We start from the raw sequence: 21,381 nt of genomic DNA, 5'->3' as shown, positions 1-21,381 counted from the left end.
CCATCTAGTCTCTATGATAGCAGGGAGGGGACGCTGAGTGATGATACCATCTAGTGTCTATGATAGCAGGGAGGGGACGCTGAGTGATGATACCATCTAGTGTCTATGATAGCAGGGAGGGGACGCTGAGTGACGATACCATCTAGTGTCTATGATAGCAGGGAGGGGACGCTGAGTGATGATACCATCTAGTGTCTATGATAGCAGGGAGGGGACGCTGAGTGACGATACCATCTAGTGTCTATGATAGCAGGGAGGGGACGCTGAGTGACGATACCATCTAGTGTCTATGATAGCAGGGAGGGGACGCTGAGTGATGATACCATCTAGTGTCTATGATAGCAGGGAGGGGACGCTGAGTGATGATACCATCTAGTGTCTATGATAGCAGGGAGGGGACGCTGAGTGATGATACCATCTAGTGTCTATGATAGCAGGGAGGGGACGCTGAGTGATGATACCATCTAGTGTCTATGATAGCAGGGAGGGGACGCTGAGTGATGATACCATCTAGTGTCTATGATAGCAGGGAGGGGACGCTGAGTGATGATACCATCTAGTGTCTATGATAGCAGGGAGGGTACGCTGAGTGATGATACCATCTAGTGTCTATGATAGCAAATGTGTTCCAGAATATACTGCATCTCCCACTGCTCATGATAGGATGACACTGCTCCTGGTAGGATATCACTGCTCATATCACTGCTCCTGATAGGATATCACTGTTGACCAGAGACCCATGGGCCCAGTTCCACCACTGTTGACCAGAGACCCATGGGCCCAGTTCCACCACTGTTGACCAGAGACCTATGGGCCCAGTTCCACCACTGTTGACCAGAGACCTATGGGCCCAGTTCCACCACTGTTAACCAGAGACCTATGGGCCCAGTTCCACCACTGTTGACCAGAGACCCATGGGCCCAGTTCCACCACTGTTGACCAGAGACCCATGGGCCCAGTTCCACCACTGTTGACCAGAGACCCATGGGCCCAGTTCCACCACTGTTGACCAGAGACCTATGGGCCCAGTGCCACCACTGTTGACCAGAGACCTATGGGCCCAGTTCCACCACTGTTGACCAGAGACCTATGGGCCCAGTTCCACCACTGTTGACCAGAGACCTTTGGGCCCAGTTCCACCACTGTTGACCAGAGACCTATGGGCCCAGTTCCACCACTGTTGACCAGAGACCCATGGGCCCAGTTCCACCACTGTTGACCAGAGACCCATGGGCCCAGTTCCACCACTGTTGACCAGAGACCCATGGGCCCAGTTCCACCACTGTTGACCAGAGACCTATGGGCCCAGTTCCACCACTGTTGACCAGAGACCTTTGGGCCCAGTTCCACCACTTGACCAGAGACCTTTGGGCCCAGTTCCACCACTGTTGACCAGAGACCTTTGGGCCCAGTTCCACCACTTGACCAGAGACCTTTGGGCCCAGTTCCACCACTTGACCAGAGACCTTTGGGCCCAGTTCCACCACTTGACCAGAGACCTTTGGGCCCAGTTCCACAACAGTGCACTATAAAGGGAATAGGGTCCCATGTAGGACCTTTCTGTACCGTTTGTATGCAGAGTGGTCGTTCTTGACGCTACACTTCATGTTCTTGAGTTCATCCAGCACAGCGAACATGTTGATGAACTTCCCCAAGGTCAGGAGGTAGGCCTCGGAGACAAAGTCCTTCCTCCTCTCAGCGTGGCAGAGACGACGCACCTCCCCACAGAACCGGTCTATAGCCAATCGCTGATGAGGAGAAAGAGGGGGGGGGGGGGGGGGGTTCGACATGGATAGAAGGTTTAACAGTTACATTTCAAGAACACATCTTTATATTAATTTAATTTGAACAAATTATTTTAACTAAATGTGTATACAATATTTCACAGAACATATGAGAATATTATCTACAGAGAGAGGTGTGTGAGTGAGTGAGTGAGTGAGTGAGTGAGTGAGGGAGCCTCCGGCTGGTTGGTGTGACAGAGAGAGGTGAGGGGGTGTGTGTGTGAGAGAGGTGAGGGGGTGTGTGTGTGAGAGAGGTGAGGGGGTGTGTGTGTGAGAGAGGTGAGGGGGTGTGTGTGTGTGTGAGAGAGGTGAGGGGGTGTGTGTGTGAGAGAGAGGTGAGGGGGTGTGTGTGAGAGAGAGAGGTGAGGGGGTGTGTGTGAGAGAGAGGTGAGGGGGTGTGTGTGTGAGAGAGGTGAGGGGGTGTGTGTGTGAGAGAGGTGAGGGGGTGTGTGTGTGAGAGAGGTGAGGGTGTGTGTGTGTGAGAGAGAGGCGAGGGGGTGTGTGTGAGAGAGAGAGGTGAGGGGGTGTGTGTGAGAGAGAGAGGTGAGGGGGTGTGTGTGTGTGAGAGGCGAGGGGGTGTGTGTGTGAGAGAGGTGAGGGTGTGTGTGTGTGAGAGAGAGGCGAGGGGGTGTGTGTGAGAGAGAGAGGTGAGGGGGTGTGTGTGTGAGAGAGGTGAGGGGGTGTGTGTGTGAGAGAGGTGAGGGGGTGTGTGTGTGAGAGAGGTGAGGGTGTGTGTGTGTGAGAGAGAGGCGAGGGGGTGTGTGTGAGAGAGGCGAGGGGGTGTGTGTGTGAGAGAGGCGAGGGGGTGTGTGTGTGTGAGAGGCGAGGGGGTGTGTGTGTGTGAGAGGCGAGGGGGTGTGTGTGTGTGAGAGGTGAGGGGGTGTGTGTGTGAGAGAGGCGAGGGGGTGTGTGTGTGAGAGAGAGGCGAGGGGGTGTGTGTGTGTGAGAGAGGCGAGGGGGTGTGTGTGTGTGAGAGAGGCGAGGGGGTGTGTGTGTGAGAGAGAGAGGCGAGGGTGTGTGAGCGAGAGAGGTGAGGGTGCCTCCGGCTGGTTGGTGTTACCTGGAAGTACATAAAGTTCATGAGCTTGGTGACCTCAGGCTCCAGCACCTCCACTGTCTTCTCATAGATCTCCACTCTGTTGGGCTGCTCATTACACTTCACCTGATGAAGGGGAGATGATCGGTAACATATTTACATAGAGGTCCAGTGCACAACAGGTTGCAACTAGAACCCCACAGTATAGACGGTTTGTCAGGTGAGTTATATGGAGGTTACCTGTGGGATAGCGCGAGAGCAGCTCCTCCACGTGTACAGCATCACAGCATACTCCTGGCCCTCCTCCAGCATCTCATTCTAAAAGGAAGACAGTTACAATGCTCTCAAACACAATACAGCTACTAGCCTCTCTCTTTGAGGTTGGTGAGGTACAATACAGCTACTAGCCTCACTCTCTGAGGTTCCTGAGGTACAATACAGCTACTAGCCTCTCTCTGAGTTTCCTGAGGTACAATACAGCTACTAGCCTCTCTCTCTGAGTTTCCTGAGGTACAATATAGCTACTAGCCTCTCTCTCTCTGAGGTTGGTGAGGTACAATACAGCTACTAGCCTCTCTCACGGAGGTTGGTGAGGTACAATACAGCTACTAGCCTCTCTCACGGAGGTTGGTGAGGTACAATACAGCTACTAGCCTCTCTCATGGAGGTTGGTGAGGTACAATACAGCTACTAGCCTCTCTCGCTGAGGTTCTGAGGTACAATACAGCTACTAGCCTCTCTCTGAGTTTCCTGAGGTACAATACAGCTACTAGCCTCTCTCTCTCTCTCTCTCTCTCTGAGGTATAATACAGCTACTAGCCTCTCTCTCTCGGAGGTTGGTGAGGTACAATACAGCTACTAGCCTCTCTCACGGAGGTTGGTGAGGTACAATACAGCTACTAGCCTCTCTCACGGAGGTTGGTGAGGTACAATACAGCTACTAGCCTCTCTCATGGAGGTTGGTGAGGTACAATACAGCTACTAGCCTCTCTCGCTGAGGTTCTGAGGTACAATACAGCTACTAGCCTCTCTCTGAGTTTCCTGAGGTACAATACAGCTACTAGCCTCTCTCTCTCTCTCTCTCTCTCTCTCTGAGGTATAATACAGCTACTAGCCTCTCTCTCTCGGAGGTTGGTGAGGTACAATACAGCTACTAGCCTCTCTCACGGAGGTTGGTGAGGTACAATACAGCTACTAGCCTCTCTCACGGAGGTTGGTGAGGTACAATACAGCTACTAGCCTCTCTCTCTCTGAGGTTGGTGAGGTACAATACAGCTACTAGCCTCTCTCTCTCTCTCTCTGAGGTTCCTGAGGTACAATACAGCTACTAGCCTCTGAGGTTGTGCATCAGTGCATTCAGAGCAGGCTTGGTCTCGGTGGTTGGTTGGCTGACTGACTGACTGGCTGGCTGGCTGGCTGGCTGGCTGACTGGTTGGCTAACAGTGCTGTTTCATGGTGACCTGTCGGTCGCTCTAAAACACCAATTACCACACTTATTAACATTAATCATTTTGAATTTGTAAAGTGAGTGTGGAAGAAGTGACATTTTTTGTTGTCGTCTATCTACAATGACAAGCCACCGGGGTCTGACATCTTGGATGGAAAATTACTGAGGATAATAATGGACGATATTGCCACATCTTCAATCTAAACCTACTATAAAGGGTGTGTCCTCGGGCCTGAAGGGAGCAAAAGTAATTCCACCACCTAAGAATAGTAGAGCACCCTTTACTGGCTCAAATAGACGACCAATCATTCTGTTACCAACCCGTAGTATATTTTTACGAAAAATTGTGTTTCACCAGATACAATGCTATTTTATGGTAAACAAATTGACAACAGACTTTCAGCATGCTTATAAGGAAGGACATTCAACAAGCACAGCACTTACACAAATGAATGATGATTTGCTGACAGAAATTGTTGACAAAAAGATTGTGGGGCTGTTTTGTTAGACTTCAACGCAGCTTTTGACATTATCGGTCATAGTCTGCTGCTGGAAAAACTTGTGTTATGGCTTTACACCCCCTCCCCCCCCTGCTATAATGTGGATAAAGAGTTAATTGCTGTTCCCCTTAGAATCATTATCCAGGTAGAATCAGGAATTCCCCAGGGCAGCTGTCTAGGCCCCTTACTTTTTCAATCTTTACTAATGACATGCCACTGCAACACTTAAAGAGCTGCAGTTAGTTTCAGAATGGGTGGCCAGAAATAAATTATACACAGAGGAGATCAGATGATGTATTTTCCTGTCTTGTTGTCTATGCTTTAAGTTGATAGGATTTGTTCGATTAAAAGGAATTTCAATTATTTTTTGCTGCACTTTGGCAAGTGTGCAGGTAAATGGAGGAAGTTGGCCTTCTGTGGGAGGAGTCCTAGCTAGACGCAGGAGCTGTAAAGTCTTGACCATATCATGCCTTTTCATTTCAAATAGTCTGGGCTTTTAGTTGATCGGAGAATACTTTTTTAGATTTAAAGGAAAATAAATCATATTTTTGCTGCGCCATATCCCTGGCTCTCTGTGAATGCTGCGCCATATCCCTGGCTCTCTGTGAATGCTGCGCCATATCCCTGGCTCTCTGTGAATGCTGCGCTATATCCCTGGCTCTCTGTGAATGCTGCGCCATATACCTGGCTCTCTGTGAATGCTGCGCCATATCCCTGGCTCTCTGTGAATGCTGCGCCATATCCCTGGCTCTCTGTGAATGCTGCGCCATATCCCTGGCTCTCTGTGAATGCTGCGCCATATCCCTGGCTCTCTGTGAATGCTGCGCCATATCCCTGGCTCTCTGTGAATGCTGCGCCATATCCCTGGCTCTCTGTGAATGCTGCGCCATATCCCTGGCTCTCTGTGAATGCTGCGCCATATCCCTGGCTCTCTGTGAATGCTGCGCCATATCCCTGGCTCTCTGTGAATGCTGCGCCATATCCCTGGCTCTCTGTGAATGCTGCCCCATATACCTGGCTCTCTGTGAATGCTGCGCCATATCCCTGGCTCTCTGTGAATGCTGCGCCATATCCCTGGCTCTCTGTGAATGCTGTAGGGAACAACCCTGACACAGGCTGGGGTAGTGGCTATGTTCACATGGTAGGGAACAACCCTGACACAGGCTGGGGTAGTGGCTATGTTCACATGGTAAGGAACAACCCTGACACAGGCTGGGGTAGTGGCTATGTTCACATGGTAGGGAACAACCCTGACACAGGCTGGGGTAGTGGCTATGTTCACATGGTAGGGAACAACCCTGACACAGCCTGGGGTAGTGGCTATGTTCACATGGTAGGGAACAACCCTGACACAGGCTGGGGTAGTGGCTATGTTCACATGGTAGGGAACAACCCTGACACAGGCTGGGGTAGTGGCTATGTTCACATGGTAGGGAACAACCCTGACACAGGCTGGGGTAGTGGCTATGTTCACATGGTAGGGAACAACCCTGACACAGGCTGGGGTAGTGGCTATGTTCACATGGTAGGGAACAACCCTGACACAGGCTGGGGTAGTGGCTATGTTCACATGGTAGGGAACAACCCTGACACAGGCTGGGGTAGTGGCTATGTTCACATGGTAGGGAACAACCCTGACACAGGCTGGGGTAGTGGCTATGTTCACATGGTAGGGAACAACCCTGACACAGGCTGGGGTAGTGGCTATGTTCACATGGTAGGGAACAACCCTGACACAGGCTGGGGTAGTGGCTATGTTCACATGGTAGGGAACAACCCTGACACAGGCTGGGGTAGTGGCTATGTTCACATGGTAAGGAACAACCCTGACACAGGCTGGGGTAGTGGCTATGTTCACATGGTAGGGAACAACCCTGACACAGGCTGGGGTAGTGGCTATGTTCACATGGTAGGGAACAACCCTGACACAGCCTGGGGTAGTGGCTATGTTCACATGGTAGGGAACAACCCTGACACAGGCTGGGGTAGTGGCTATGTTCACATGGTAGGGAACAACCCTGACACAGGCTGGGGTAGTGGCTATGTTCACATGGTAGGGAACAACCCTGACACAGGCTGGGGTAGTGGCTATGTTCACATGGTAGGGAACAACCCTGACACAGGCTGGGGTAGTGGCTATGTTCACATGGTAGGGAACAACCCTGACACAGGCTGGGGTAGTGGCTATGTTCACATGGTAGGGAACAACCCTGACACAGCCTGGGGTAGTGGCTATGTTCACATGGTAGGGAACAACCCTGACACAGCCTGGGGTAGTGGCTATGTTCACATGGTAGGGAACAACCCTGACACAGGCTGGGGTAGTGGCTATGTTCACATGGTAGGGAACAACCCTGACACAGCCTGGGGTAGTGGCTATGTTCACATGGTAGGGAACAACCCTGACACAGGCTGGGGTAGTGGCTATGTTCACATGGTAGGGAAGTCACCACATTCACCTCTATTCACTCCCTAGTCAACCCTCCCAGCAGCCCTTTCTCTAACCATAACCCCTCTGTCCCTGTTCTGGGGGCTGGAGAATCTAGAGGAAGTTAATGATTTCATAATGTCCAAAGGCTGATGTACTGTGCTGTGTTTTTATTGCTAGAGCTCTGGTGACCATTTCCTATGTATTCAATAGGCTACACATTGCAACTGGAAACTGGTACTTACCATGCTAGAGTGGACGGTGGCCTGCTCGATATATCTGGCGATCCCCGTCACAAAGGCATTACGGTCCTCAAAGTTGGTGTTGAAGTTGGGCTTTGGAGAGAGAGAGAGGATGTTTTAATCAAATTAAATCTACATTCAGGTGTTTACCTGCTGAGCTTGACAGGAGATCTGAGAACAGTTCTTACCTGGTACATGAGGGAGCAGGGCAGGGGCTCGATGCAGGGCTGCTGGTCTGGGAGAGGCAGCTCCTCCAGAAGGTCCACATTGGACAGAGCATCCTCCAGGGTCACCGTGGACGCCATGCTGCTGCAACAACACACAGATATAGGAGTTAGAGACATGATGCTGCAACAACAACACAGATATGAGTTAGAGACATGATGCTGCTGGAACACACAGATATAGGAGTTAGAGACATGATGCTGCAACAACAACACAGATATGAGTTAGAGATATGATGCTGCTGGAACACACAGATATAGGAGTTAGAGATATGATGCTGCAACAACACAGATATAGGAGTTAGAGATATGATGCTGCTGGAACACACAGATATAGGAGTTAGAGATATGATGCTGCAACAACACAGATATGAGTTAGAGACATGATGCTGCTGGAACACACAGATATAGGAGTTAGAGACATGATGCTGCAACAACAACACAGATATGAGTTAGAGACATGATGCTGCTGGAACACACAGATATAGGAGTTAGAGACATGATGCTGCAACAACAACACAGATATGAGTTAGAGATATGATGCTGCTGGAACACACAGATATAGGAGTTAGAGATATGATGCTGCTGGAATAAGAAAGATATAGGAGTTAGAGATATGATGCTGCAACAACACACAGATATAGGAGTTAGAGATATGATGCTGCTGGAACACACAGATATAGGTCAGGACTCCTATTTGACTCAGCCATGCCTCCTTGTCCATCCAACATCAGATTTGCCACCAATGCTCCTTACAGGACACATCACTGCACTCTATACTCCTCTGTAAACTGGTCATCTCTGTATACCCGTCGCAAGACCCACTAGTTATATGCTTATTTATAAAACCGTCTTAGGCCTCACTCCCCCTTATCTGAGATATCTACTGCAACCCTCATCCTGGTAAATATATCCAATGCAAAAAGACATCTACATATAAACAGTATCAATATGAATTCCCATATATTCCTGTTAATTCCCATAGAAAGTTTCCACGTCTGAATATTCCCCAAAATGTGCATCCCTAGTCTAGAATGTCATTTTAAGACTTCCCTTCACTGGAACTAAGAGGCCTAGTCTGAACCATGAAAAACAGCCCCAGACCATTATTCCTCCTTCACCAAACGTTTCAGTTGGCACTATGCATTGGGGCCAGGTAGCGTTGTCCTAGCATCCACCAAACCCAGATAGTGTAGCTCGATTCATCCCTCCAGAGAACGTGTTTCCACTGCTCCAGAGTCCAGAGTCTTGTGTGCGGCTGCTCGGCCAGTTTGTCTGTGCTCGATGTTACACACCGGTCAGCAATGGGTTGCGCTGAAATAGCTGAATTTGAAGGCGTGTCCACATACTTTTATATAGACAGTGTAAAGTACAGGACAGGTCCAGGTATAACATAATAGCCTAGTATAAATGATTAAAACGCCTCCGGCTGTAGGTTAAATACGCCTCCGGCTGCAGGTTAAATAATGATTAAACACCTCCGGCTGTAGGTTAAATAATGATTAAAGGCCTCCGGCTGTAGGTTAAATAATGATTAAAGGCCTCCGGCTGTAGGTTAAATAATGATTAAAGGCCTCCGGCTGTAGGTTAAATAATGATTAAACACCTCCGGCTGTAGGTTAAATAATGATTAAATACCTCCGGCTGTAGGTTAAATAATGATTAAACACCTCCGGCTGTAGGTTAAATAATGATTAAAGGCCTCCGGCTGCAGGTTAAATAATGATTAAACACCTCCGGCTGTAGGTTAAATAATGATTAAACACCTCCGGCTGTAGGTTAAATAATGATTAAAGGCCTCCGGCTGTAGGTTAAATAATGATTAAAGGCCTCCGGCTGTAGGTTAAATAATGATTAAAGGCCTCCGGCTGTAGGTTAAATAATGATTAAACACCTCCGGCTGTAGGTTAAATAATGATTAAACACCTCCGGCTGCAGGTTAAATAATGATTAAACACCTCCGGCTGTAGGTTAAATAATGATTAAAGGCCTCCGGCTGTAGGTTAAATAATGATTAAACACCTCCGGCTGTAGGTTAAATAATGATTAAAGGCCTCCGGCTGTAGGTTAAATAATGATTAAATACCTCCGGCTGTAGGTTAAATAATGATTAAAGGCCTCCGGCTGTAGGTTAAATAATGATTAAAGGCCTCCGGCTGTAGGTTAAATAATGATTAAAGGCCTCCGGCTGTAGGTTAAATAATGATTAAACACCTCCGGCTGTAGGTTAAATAATGATTAAAGGCCTCCGGCTGTAGGTTAAATAATGATTAAATACCTCCGGCTGTAGGTTAAATAATGATTAAAGGCCTCCGGCTGTAGGTTAAATAATGATTAAAGGCCTCCGGCTGTAGGTTAAATAATGATTAAAGGCCTCCGGCTGTAGGTTAAATAATGATTAAAGGCCTCCGGCTGTAGGTTAAATAATGATTAAAGGCCTCCGGCTGTAGGTTAAATAATGATTAAACACCTCCGGCTGTAGGTTAAATAATGATTAAACACCTCCGGCTGTAGGTTAAATAATGATTAAACACCTCCGGCTGTAGGTTAAATAATGATTAAACGCCTCCGGCTGTAGGTTAAATAATGATTAAAGGCCTCCGGCTGTAGGTTAAATAATGATTAAATACCTCCGGCTGTAGGTTAAATAATGATTAAACACCTCCGGCTGTAGGTTAAATAATGATTAAAGGCCTCCGGCTGTAGGTTAAATAATGATTAAAGGCCTCCGGCTGTAGGTTAAATAATGATTAAACACCTCCGGCTGTAGGTTAAATAATGATTAAATACCTCCGGCTGTAGGTTAAATAATGATTAAATACCTCCGGCTGTAGGTTAAATAATGATTAAATACCTCCGGCTGCAGGTTAAATAATGATTAAATACCTCCGGCTGCAGGTTAAATAATGATTAAATACCTCCGGCTGTAGGTTAAATAATGATTAAATACCTCCGGCTGTAGGTTAAATAATGATTAAACACCTCCGGCTGTAGGTTAAATAATGATTAAACACCTCCGGCTGTAGGTTAAATAATGATTAAAGGCCTCCGGCTGTAGGTTAAATAATGATTAAAGGCCTCCGGCTGTAGGTTAAATAATGATTAAAGGCCTCCGGCTGTAGGTTAAATAATGATTAAACACCTCCGGCTGTAGGTTAAATAATGATTAAATACCTCCAGGGCTGTAGGTTAAATAATGATTAAATACCTCCGGCTGTAGGTTAAATAATGATTAAATACCTCCGGCTGTAGGTTAAATAATGATTAAAGGCCTCCGGCTGTAGGTTAAATAATGATTAAAGGCCTCCGGCTGCAGGTTAAATAATGATTAAATACCTCCGGCTGCAGGTTAAATAATGATTAAACACCTCCGGCTGTAGGTTAAATAATGATTAAAGGCCTCCGGCTGTAGGTTAAATAATGATTAAAGGCCTCCGGCTGTAGGTTAAATAATGATTAAAGGCCTCCGGCTGTAGGTTAAATAATGATTAAAGGCCTCCGGCTGTAGGTTAAATAATGATTAAACACCTCCGGCTGTAGGTTAAATAATGATTAAAGGCCTCCGGCTGTAGGTTAAACAATGATTAAAGGCCTCCGGCTGTAGGTTAAACACATTCTAATTAGCTTCGTTGCAGTCTTGATAATACAGTCACATGCTTCTCTTCTCTTTCTCTCAACTGCTGATGGAGATTTATTGCCATGGAACAATAAAGACTCACTGCAATGAAAACAGACCGTCAGATCGGTATTACAAAGGACTGTGGGGACACACAATCACCCATGGACAGGGTGTGAGAGGGATACCGGCCAGACAGGCGGCAGACCGGCCAGACAGGCGGCAGACCGGTTCAGGGGACGCTCCACTAACAGACATTAGTGCTGAGAAATTAACTGAAATGTTGGCTATTTTTCGGTTTTAAACAACTAATTGACCGACATCGGTTCAATAATATGAATTCCATTTCCTTCTGGGTTTTTTTCTGAGAGCTTAATGCACACATTTCCTAGTTTTCCTTGAGCAGCGGTTCATCATCCTGGTCCTGGGGACCCACAGGGCGCACATTGTAGTTGTTGCATTCGCACTACACACCTGATTGAAATCATCAAAGATGATGAGTTGATCATTTGAATCAGCTGTGTAGTGCTAGGGAAAAAAACTACAATGTGCACCCTGTGGGTCACCAGCACCGGGATGAACCACTGCTCTAGAGATACAGTAAATCAGACCAGCTGAACTGTGCGATGGGAGTTGTAGTTTCCAACAGGACAAAACTCTACATATTTTAGCTCAGAAACCGTGGTAATGAACTACAATGACCATATAATCCAGGTGTGTTTCTTTTACGCCGGCTACGTTAGTAGTGTTGGGCAGACACGGACAGTAGTGAGAAGAATGTCTCGTAGGGTATCTCTACATGATCTCAGATCTCCAGGTTTATAAATCTGTTGCATCTCGAGGTATCTCTACCTGAAAATACATGATCTCAGATCACCAGGTTGATAAATCTGTTGCATCGCGAGGTATCTCTACCTGAAAATACATGATCTCAGATCTCCAGGTTTATAAATCTGTTGCATCTCGAGGTATCTCTACCTAAAAATACATGATCTCAGATCTCCAGGTTTATAAATCTGTTGCATCTCGAGGTATCTCTACCTAAAAATACATGATCTCAGATCTCCAGGTTTATAAATCTGTTGCATCTCGAGGTATCTCTACCTGAAAATACATGATCTCAGATCTCCAGGTATTTAAATTTGTTGCAACTCGAGGTATCTCTACTTGAAAATACATGCACTAAGTCGGGGGTTCCCAAACTCGGTCCTGGTGCCCCACTTGGGTGCAAGTTTCGTTTTTTGCCCTAGCACGACACAGCTGATTCAAATAATCAAAGATTGATGATGAGTTCGTTATTTGAATCAGCTGTGTAGTACTCGGGAAAAAAAAAACTAAAAAAATGCACTCAGGGGGGCCCCAGGACCGAGTTTGGGAAACACTGATTGATAGTTGGTATTCAGCAGTCATGAAAGTATGCCTTATTTTACTTTGAAGAACTACAAAATAGTGATTTTGTAAGACAGCATAGGCAGCAGCTCTATAGGGATGAGATGATGACTTGGAATGAAATACTAAAAGTCATTAAATAAAACCAATTTAATATACAACTGGAATACTGTATTAAAAAGGTATTAAATGATGGTTCATAAGTGATCTGTAGTGATGGACAGTCACTATCATCATGTGGCTCTGTTTTATTCTGTGATGTTACAGCATTCCACATAATGCACTGCATTTAATGTTTAAAAAAAGAAAACCGTAATATCGTATTTTTTAGAATAGAACCGACCTCAAAAAGCACTAACCGCCTAGCACTGTCAGACAGACACACTGACACACACACAGACGTGAGGAATCAGAGGCCATGTGGACAGGAGAACACTGCAGGCCTTAATGCTCAAATCCGATTTGGAATATTGACTGTCCAAATCAGATTTGTGTTCAGGCAACAGTCATTAGCTGACATGGCTACACTAGTTGTCATAGTAACAACAGGTGTGTGCACAGTGGTGTCGGCTGATTGGTGGTGCTCGTGCTTCCTATCACTCAGAAGTCATGTTGCAACATAAGGTGACAACGATGCCTGCCATGGATGTTTCCCAGTTGAGTTGAATGTTCAACATCACAGTGTAAGAACACTAAGTCTCAAAGCACATGTCAAACTCAGAGGGTTTCGCTCCTCCCTTGTTCTTGAATGATGAATTAAGGTCACTAATTAGTAAGGAACTCCCCTCACCTGGTCGCCTAAGTCTTAGTCTTAATTGAAAAGAAAACCCAAAAGCCAGCAGACACTAGGACCTCCATGGAATGAGTTTGACACCCCTGCCTCAAAGGATGAGATGATCCAACTTTTCAAAACGAGTCCTCTCTTGCTCGCCGCAGCAGTCAACTAGCTAGCCGTTGGGCTTTCTAGCACAATCACTCATTCGTTTCTAAATAACACGCTAGTTAGTTACCACATGTTCTTGTCAAATTGTCAGAGTAGCTAGCAAGTAACAAGATATGCCAAATAATCCGTGCTTGACTTGGGCAGGAGCGTGTTGTGGTATTCGTTCCATTTTCCCTGACAACCCAAAGTATTCGTTCCATTTTCCCTGGCAACCCAAAGTATTCGTTCCATTTTCCCTGACAACCCAAAGTATTCGTTCCATTTTCCCTGGCAACCCAAAGTATTCGTTCAATTTTCCCTGGCAACCCAAAGTATTCGTTCCATTTTCCCTGGCAACCCAAAGTATTCGTTCCATTTTGAATGCTTAGCAGGACAGAACATTTTTTGAAATTGACGCACCAGAGAACACGTGGTCATCCCTACTGCCTTTGGTCTGGAGGACTCGATAAACACAAACGCATCTTTAGTAAATAAATGGCCATGTCTGGTTTGCTTAATATAAGGAATTTGAAATGATTTATACTTTTACTTCTACTTTTGATAATTAAGTATATTTTAGCAATTACATTTACTTTTGATACTTACATATTTAAAATCAAATAGTTTTAGACTTTTACTCAAGTACTATTTTACTGGCTGACTTTTACTTGAGTAACTTTATCAAAGAATCTATATTTTTACTCAACTTTGACAATTGGGTACTTTTTCCACCACTGCAATACCAGAACCCAAACACCAGAACCCAAACACCGGCACCCAAAATAACGGCACCCACAGCTGTATGGCTTAAGTCCAGACCCATAGAGCAGCTGCATTGTCTATGCTCATTCCATTTGTGGTACAAAACATCTTAATGTTGCGACTCCAACTGCATGTAGAGCAGAAAGAGGGCGGGGTTAGGGTAAGTGCACCTATCAAAAGGAAAAGAGGGCGGGGTTAGGGTAAGTGCACCTATCAAAAGGAAAAGAGGGTGGGGTTATGGGTAAGTGCACCTATCAAAGGAAAAGAGGGCGGGGTTAGGGTAAGTGCACCTATCAAAGGAAAAGAGGGCGGGGTTAGGGTAAGTGCACCTATCAAAAGAAAAGAGGGCGGGGTTAGGGTAAGTGCACCTATCAAAGGAAAAGAGGGCGGGGTTAGGGTAAGTGCACCTATCAAAGGAAAAGAGGGCGGGGTTAGGGTAAGTGCACCTATCAAAGGAAAAGAGGGCGGGGTTAGGGTAAGTGCACCTATCAAAAGAAAAGAGGGCGGGGTTAGGGTAAGTGCACCTATCAAAAGAAAAGAGGGCGGGGTTAGGGTAAGTGCACCTATCAAAGGAGAAGAGGGCGGGGTTAGGGTAAGTGCACCTATCAAAGGAGAAGAGGGCGGGGTTAGGGTAAGTGCACCTATCAAAGGAGAAGAGGGCGGGGTTAGGGTAAGTGCACCTATCAAAGGAGAAGAGGGCGGGGTTAGGGTAAGTGCACCTATCAAAGGAGAAGAGGGCGGGGTTAGGGTAAGTGAACCTATCAAAGGAAAAGAGGGCGGGGTTAGGGTAAGTGCACCTATCAAAGGAGAAGAGGGCGGGGTTAGGGTAAGTGCACCTTGTACTGGCTGTATGTCTGCATTTTGAAAGCGGACAGCTGAAATGGAATATATATTATATATTTGTTTTGCAACAGTTCACCCAAGTGTTTTTATTTAAATAGCAAGTAAAGTCGTGATGGCAATATTTGGTAAAAAAATTACTCTTAAATGACATTATTTAGCCATATCATGTAATGTAATGCAAAGTTAGTATTAATTTACTTTGCGATACGGTGCCCTTTAAACGGCATCTCTATGTAACAATGGAAGGTTCATTTAACAGTAAAATAAGACTAAATGCATCAAAACGCGCGATCTGTGAGGGGTTGGGGTCAAAACGCGTGATCTGTGAGGGGTTGGGGTCAAAACGCGTGACCTGTGAGAGGTTGGGGTCAAAACACGTGACCTGTGAGAGGTTGGGGTCAAAACACGTGATCTGTGAGGGGTTGGGGTCAAAACACGTGATCTGTGAGGGGTTGGGGTCAAAACACGTGATCTGTGAGGGGTTGGGGTCAAAACACGTGATCTGTGAGGGGTTGGGGTCAAAACACGTGATCTGTGAGGGGTTGGGGTCAAAACACGTGATCTGTGAGAGGTTGGGGTCAAAACACGTGATCTGTGAGAGGTTGGGGTCAAAACGCGTGATCTGTGAGGGGTTGGGGTCAAAACACGTGATCTGTGAGGGGTTGGGGTCAAAACACGTGATCTGTGAGGGGTTGGGGTCAAAACACGTGATCTGTGAGGGGTTGGGGTCAAAACACGTGATCTGTGAGGGGTTGGGGTCAAAACACGTGATCTGTGAGAGGTTGGGGTCAAAACACGTGATCTGTGAGAGGTTGGGGTCAAAACACGTGATCTGTGAGAGGTTGGGGTCAAAACACGTGATCTGTGAGAGGTTGGGGTCAAAACACGTGATCTGTGAGGGGTTGGGGTCAAAACACGTGATCTGTGAGGGGTTGGGGTCAAAACACGTGATCTGTGAGAGGTTGGGGTCAAAACACGTGATCTGTGAGAGGTTGGGGTCAAAACACGTGATCTGTGAGGGGTTGGTCCACCAAGTGTGTGACTGACAAAGTACGACTGGTAAGAAATAGTTATTAATACCCACGTACATATCTAACAGGCATCAGGCTATCAATGTGTATACTATCAATGTGTATACTATCTAACAGGCTGGAGGCTATCAATGTGTATAATATCTAACAGGCTGGAGGCTATCAACGTGTATAATATCTAACAGGCTGGAGGCTATCAACGTGTATACTATCTAACAGGCTGGAGGCTATCAATGTGTATAATATCTAACAGGCTGGAGGCTATCAACGTGTATAATATCTAACAGGCTGGAGGCTATCAATGTGTATAATATCTAACAGGCTGGAGGCTATCAATGTGTATAATATCTAACAGGCGGGGTAAGAGTAGAGAAGACACTATGAAATGCTAATGCACATTCTGACTGAGTGACAGTAAACTTGGCTGCCTGCTGCAACTTGACCACAGACACTCAGAGTGCTAATCTGAAGCTTTTTTTGCAGTGACATATTTAGCCAACATCTATTCACATTAAAACACTTCCCTGTTGTGTTTTACAATCACAAGTATCATCCGATCCAACTGTCAATTTACGGATATGATTATGAGTATAGCCATGTCAGCAAACCCCTGGCAGGAACTTACACATAACTGATCAATAAGACATCCGATTGGCTTAGAATAAACACTGGTATGGGATACAACAATCACATTTCCTGGTTGAAACACTCAATCTAAAAGATGGAAGTAGGACTGAATACGTATTATAGTTGTGGAGCTCTTCAACACTGCCTCACTGGCAGACCTGTGGAATACAGTCTGGCAGAGCAGGGTAGTAACTGGAGAGAACTACACATGGTATGTTATGCTTACGTTTCTACAAATGACTTAACACAGACATGCAGACGTCACTCTGCCATTTCCTGGTTGATAAAACTAGTAGTTTGACTAATTTCAGTTTGTGAGACAAAACAAGCAAGTGTAGTATAGAGAATCACTGTTCCCTCTCAACCACTGTGACATTTATTATCCATAACCAGGAATACTCTATTTTCAGCTGTTTGAAGCTGGTGTACAAAACCCCTATGTAAAAGACCCAAAAACAACAAAGACGCAAACCCAGAAGCTAAATAGAATAGGTGTACTTTCACTGTAGAAAAGCAGGAAGACTCAGTGACTTCTGGTTCAGTTCCTCTTGAAGCTGCAAAGTCTCCGGTTGTCTTCTCCTTCCCTTATAAATAGGGTTAAATGCCTTGTCCCAGGATTAGGTCTAAGCCCTAGGGAGTTCCGGGCCCTAGGGAGTTCCGGGCCCTAGGGAGGTCCGGGCCCTAGGGAGTTCCGGGCCCTAGGGAGGTCCGGGCCCTAGGGAGGTCCGGGCCCTAGGGAGGTCCGGGCCCTAGGAGGTGGGCAGCAGCAGAGTAGAGAGACAAGTAGGACTGAACCACAGCTAACTAAGAGACTCAGGAGGTGTCCCTGATCCTTCTCTGTAGTGTAATTGATTGCACCCAAATTGGTAATTTCAATGTACAGGATTCATGTCAATGTACAGGATTCCAAATCAATGGCCAAGAGCCTCCCACGGACCCCCAATCCCAAACCAAGAGCCACCCACGGACCCCCCCTCCCAAACCAAGAGCCACCCACAGACCCCCCCCTCCCAAACCAAGAGCCACCCACAGACCCCCCCTCCCAAACCAAGAGCCACCCACGGACCCCCCCTCCCAAACCAAGAGCCACCCACGGACCTCCCCCCTCCCAAACCAAGAGCCACCCACGGACCTCCCCCCTCCCAAACCATGAGCCACCCACGGACCTCCCCCCTCCCAAACCAAGAGCCACCCACAAATCCAATGCATGTCAATGGTACCAGTATTAGCATTTTCACGCATCATATCCAACTCTATAAGCAACATAATTGATCTACAACATTTTTAGATACTTTATTATGAGTTGGATATGAAGCGTGAAAATGCTAATATAGGTACCATTGACTTGCATTGGATTTGTGCCACAAATGCTAAAAAGTTAGCATCTGAAACAGGGTCCAACAAAACCAAAGCGTGGTCTGCTGTCATACCTTATCCACAGACTGATTACAGTCTTATGTCATTTGCTACACTCTTTATCAAAGGGCCACAGACTGCTTACAGGGGAAGGAAACCAATATGTCCTTTTTGTAATTTAGGAGGCCAATTTGTTTTCAGCACTTCTCTTTCCATGACGGATTGAAACTTGATGTTTTCTCATGACTCGTCTCTCTGCAGCAGACACATGGTGAGCAACATGTTCGCAACATCGAATCACAATAAAATCACAGTATGCAATTACAATACACATCATAGAAGCGTCGTGATAATATCGGATCGTGAGGTCCCTGGTAATTCCCAGCCCTAATATCTGGGGGGGCGTTCAGTTCACTCAGACGTTTGCTACGTTGTGGAATGGTTTGTACCGAATGGCACATTTTACAAAACATTTTTTGTAAGTTCTTGAACAGAAAGATAAGTTTTCTCCATTTAGGTGGGTGTGGCTTGAAGCAAAGAGCGGCGTATTTTCAAGGGAAACGGTGCATTTTTAACCCACAACCCAACCAACCCACAACACAACCCCAACTGGTCATTCAATACAGCACCGTTTCAATTCAATTGAAGGTAAAAATGTAGTGAACCCAGCCCAGGAGTCCAGCGCTGTTGGAAATAAGTCTCCTCTCACAGACTCTCGTCTGGATGAAGCCTGGCGTGGTAGAAACTCCGTTCAAGTCAAGTTATGTTTTGTGGCCCTGTTGTCGAGACCAGCAGCAAAAGATGTAGCCAATGGCACCTCTGAACAGGAGATTGACAGAGTCACACCTCCAACAGTAGCTGTGCAGTTGCAACAAGTTGTCACGTTGCAAATATACAAGAGGTGTGAAATCACATGAAAACTTCAGCTTCCAAGGAAACCACTTCGCTCGAAGCCTCACTTTGCCACAAGAAAAACAACTACAGAGGTAGAAACCCTGCAGAGATAAATGACGTCCCCCACCACAAACCAAACATGCAATATCAAGATCCAGATATACTAGGGTCCAGCTGTCACCCTCCCCCATCTACAGTTTCTCTCTTTCGCTTCTAAACCTCAGCAGCAACTCTCACTTCTCCTAAACGTCAGCAGCAACTCTCACTTCTCCTAAACATCAGCTGCAACCCCCTCTACCCTGCCCCCTCTCTCAACTGTGCTTCACCAGATCACACAAGGAAGGAAGACACTGAGCAAATACAAAACACACCGAGTTCCTTGGGCCTATACCAGACTGCTGGAGGGCCTATACCAGACTGCTGGAGGGCCTATACCAGACTGCTGGAGGGCCTATACCAGACTGCTGGAGGGCCTATACCAGACTGCTGGAGGGCCTATACCAGACTGCTGGAGGGCCTATACCAGACTGCTGGAGGGCCTATACCAGACTGCTGGAGGGCCTATACCAGACTGCTGGAGGGCCTATACCAGACTGCTGGAGGGCCTATACCAGACTGCTGGAGGGCCTATACCAGACTGCTGGAGGGCCTATACCAGACTGCAGGAGGGCCTATACCAGACTGCTGGAGGGCCTATACCAGACTGCTGGAGGGCCTATACCAGACTGCTGGAGGGCCTATACCAGACTGCTGGAGGGCCTATACCAGACTGCTGGAGGGCCTATACCAGACTGCAGGAGGGCCTATACCAGACTGCTGGAGGGCCTATACCAGACTGCTGGAGGGCCTATACCAGACTGCTGGAGGGCCTATACCAGACTGCTGGAGGGCCTATACCAGACTGCTGGAGGGCCTATACCAGACTGCTGGAGGGCCTATACCAGACTGCTGGAGGGCCTATACCAGACTGCTGGAGGGCCTATACCAGACTGCTGGAGGGCCTATACCAGACTGCTGGAGGACCTATATCAGACTGCTGGAGGGCCTATACCAGACTGCTGGAGGACCTATACCAGACTGCTGGAGGGCCTATACCAGACTGCTGGAGGGCCTATATCAGACTGCTGGAGGGCCTATACCAGACTGCTGGAGGGCCTATATCAGACTGCTGGAGGGCCTATACCAGACTGCTGGAGGGCTATACCAGACTGCTGGAGGGCCTATACCAGACTGCTGGAGGGCCTATACCAGACTGCTGGAGGGCCTATACCAGACTGCTGGAGGGCCTATACCAGACTGCTGGAGGGCCTATACCAGACTGCTGGAGGGCCTATACCAGACTGCTGGAGGGCCTATACCAGACTGCAGGAGGACCTATACCAGACTGCTGGAGGGCCTATACCAGACTGCTGGAGGGCCTATACCAGACTGCTGGAGGGCCTATACTAGACTGCTGGAGGGCCTATACTAGACTGCTGGAGGGCCTATACCAGACTGCTGGAGGGCCTATACCAGACTGCTGGAGGGCCTATACCAGACTGCTGGAGGGCCTATACCAGACTGCAGGAGGACCTATACCAGACTGCTGGAGGGCCTATACCAGACTGCAGGAGGACCTATACCAGACTGCTGGAGGGCCTATACCAGACTGCTGGAGGGCCTATACCAGACTGCTGGAGGGCCTATACTAGACTGCTGGAGGGCCTATACAAGACTGCTGGAGGGCCTATACCAGACTGCTGGAGGGCCTATACCAGACTGCTGGAGGGCCTATACCAGACTGCTGGAGGGCCTATACCAGACTGCTGGAGGGCCTATACCAGACTGCTGGAGGGCCTATACCAGACTGCTGGAGGGCCTATACCAGACTGCTGGAGGGCCTATACCAGACTGCTGGAGGGCCTATACCAGACTGCTGGAGGGCCTATACTAGACTGCTGGAGGGCCTATACTAGACTGCAGGAGGGCCTATACCAGACTGCTGGAGGGCCTATACCAGACTGCAGGAGGGCCTATACCAGACTGCTGGAGGGCCTATACCAGACTGCTGGAGGGCCTATACCAGACTGCTGGAGGGCCTATACCAGACTGCTGGAGGGCCTATACCAGACTGCTGGAGGGCCTATACTAGACTGCTGGAGGGCCTATACTAGACTGCTGGAGGGCCTATACCAGACTGCTGGAGGGCCTATACCAGACTGCTGGAGGGCCTATACCAGACTGCTGGAGGGCCTATACCAGACTGCTGGAGGGCCTATACCAGACTGCTGGAGGGCCTAT

General features: G+C 47.5%; 1 protein-coding gene across 3 annotated transcripts in view; it reads right to left on the bottom strand.

The window, feature by feature from the left end:
• Positions 1 to 21,381, bottom strand: part of LOC110524889 (cytoplasmic FMR1-interacting protein 1 homolog) — a 79,542-nt gene that overhangs the window by 48,497 nt on the left and 9,664 nt on the right. For 2 of the 3 annotated variants that reach the window (XM_036978966.1, XM_036978964.1), the window contains exons 2-6: positions 7,626 to 7,746; positions 7,441 to 7,530; positions 3,061 to 3,138; positions 2,845 to 2,946; positions 1,567 to 1,748 (exon numbers count right to left, since the gene is read on the bottom strand). In XM_036978966.1, the coding sequence (XP_036834861.1) occupies positions 1,567 to 1,748; positions 2,845 to 2,946; positions 3,061 to 3,138; positions 7,441 to 7,530; positions 7,626 to 7,742 (569 nt within the window). In that variant the 5' untranslated portion in view covers positions 7,743 to 7,746. The remainder of the gene's footprint in view (positions 1 to 1,566; positions 1,749 to 2,844; positions 2,947 to 3,060; positions 3,139 to 7,440; positions 7,531 to 7,625; positions 7,747 to 21,381) is intronic. The other variant, XM_036978965.1, reaches the window with a different exon arrangement.

Source organism: Oncorhynchus mykiss, chromosome 5 (genome assembly GCF_013265735.2).
Source record: "Oncorhynchus mykiss isolate Arlee chromosome 5, USDA_OmykA_1.1, whole genome shotgun sequence".
Lineage (NCBI taxonomy): Eukaryota > Metazoa > Chordata > Actinopteri > Salmoniformes > Salmonidae > Oncorhynchus > Oncorhynchus mykiss.
Note: the sequence above shows the minus strand (reverse complement) of the source record. Positions and strands in the feature narration are given on the sequence as shown.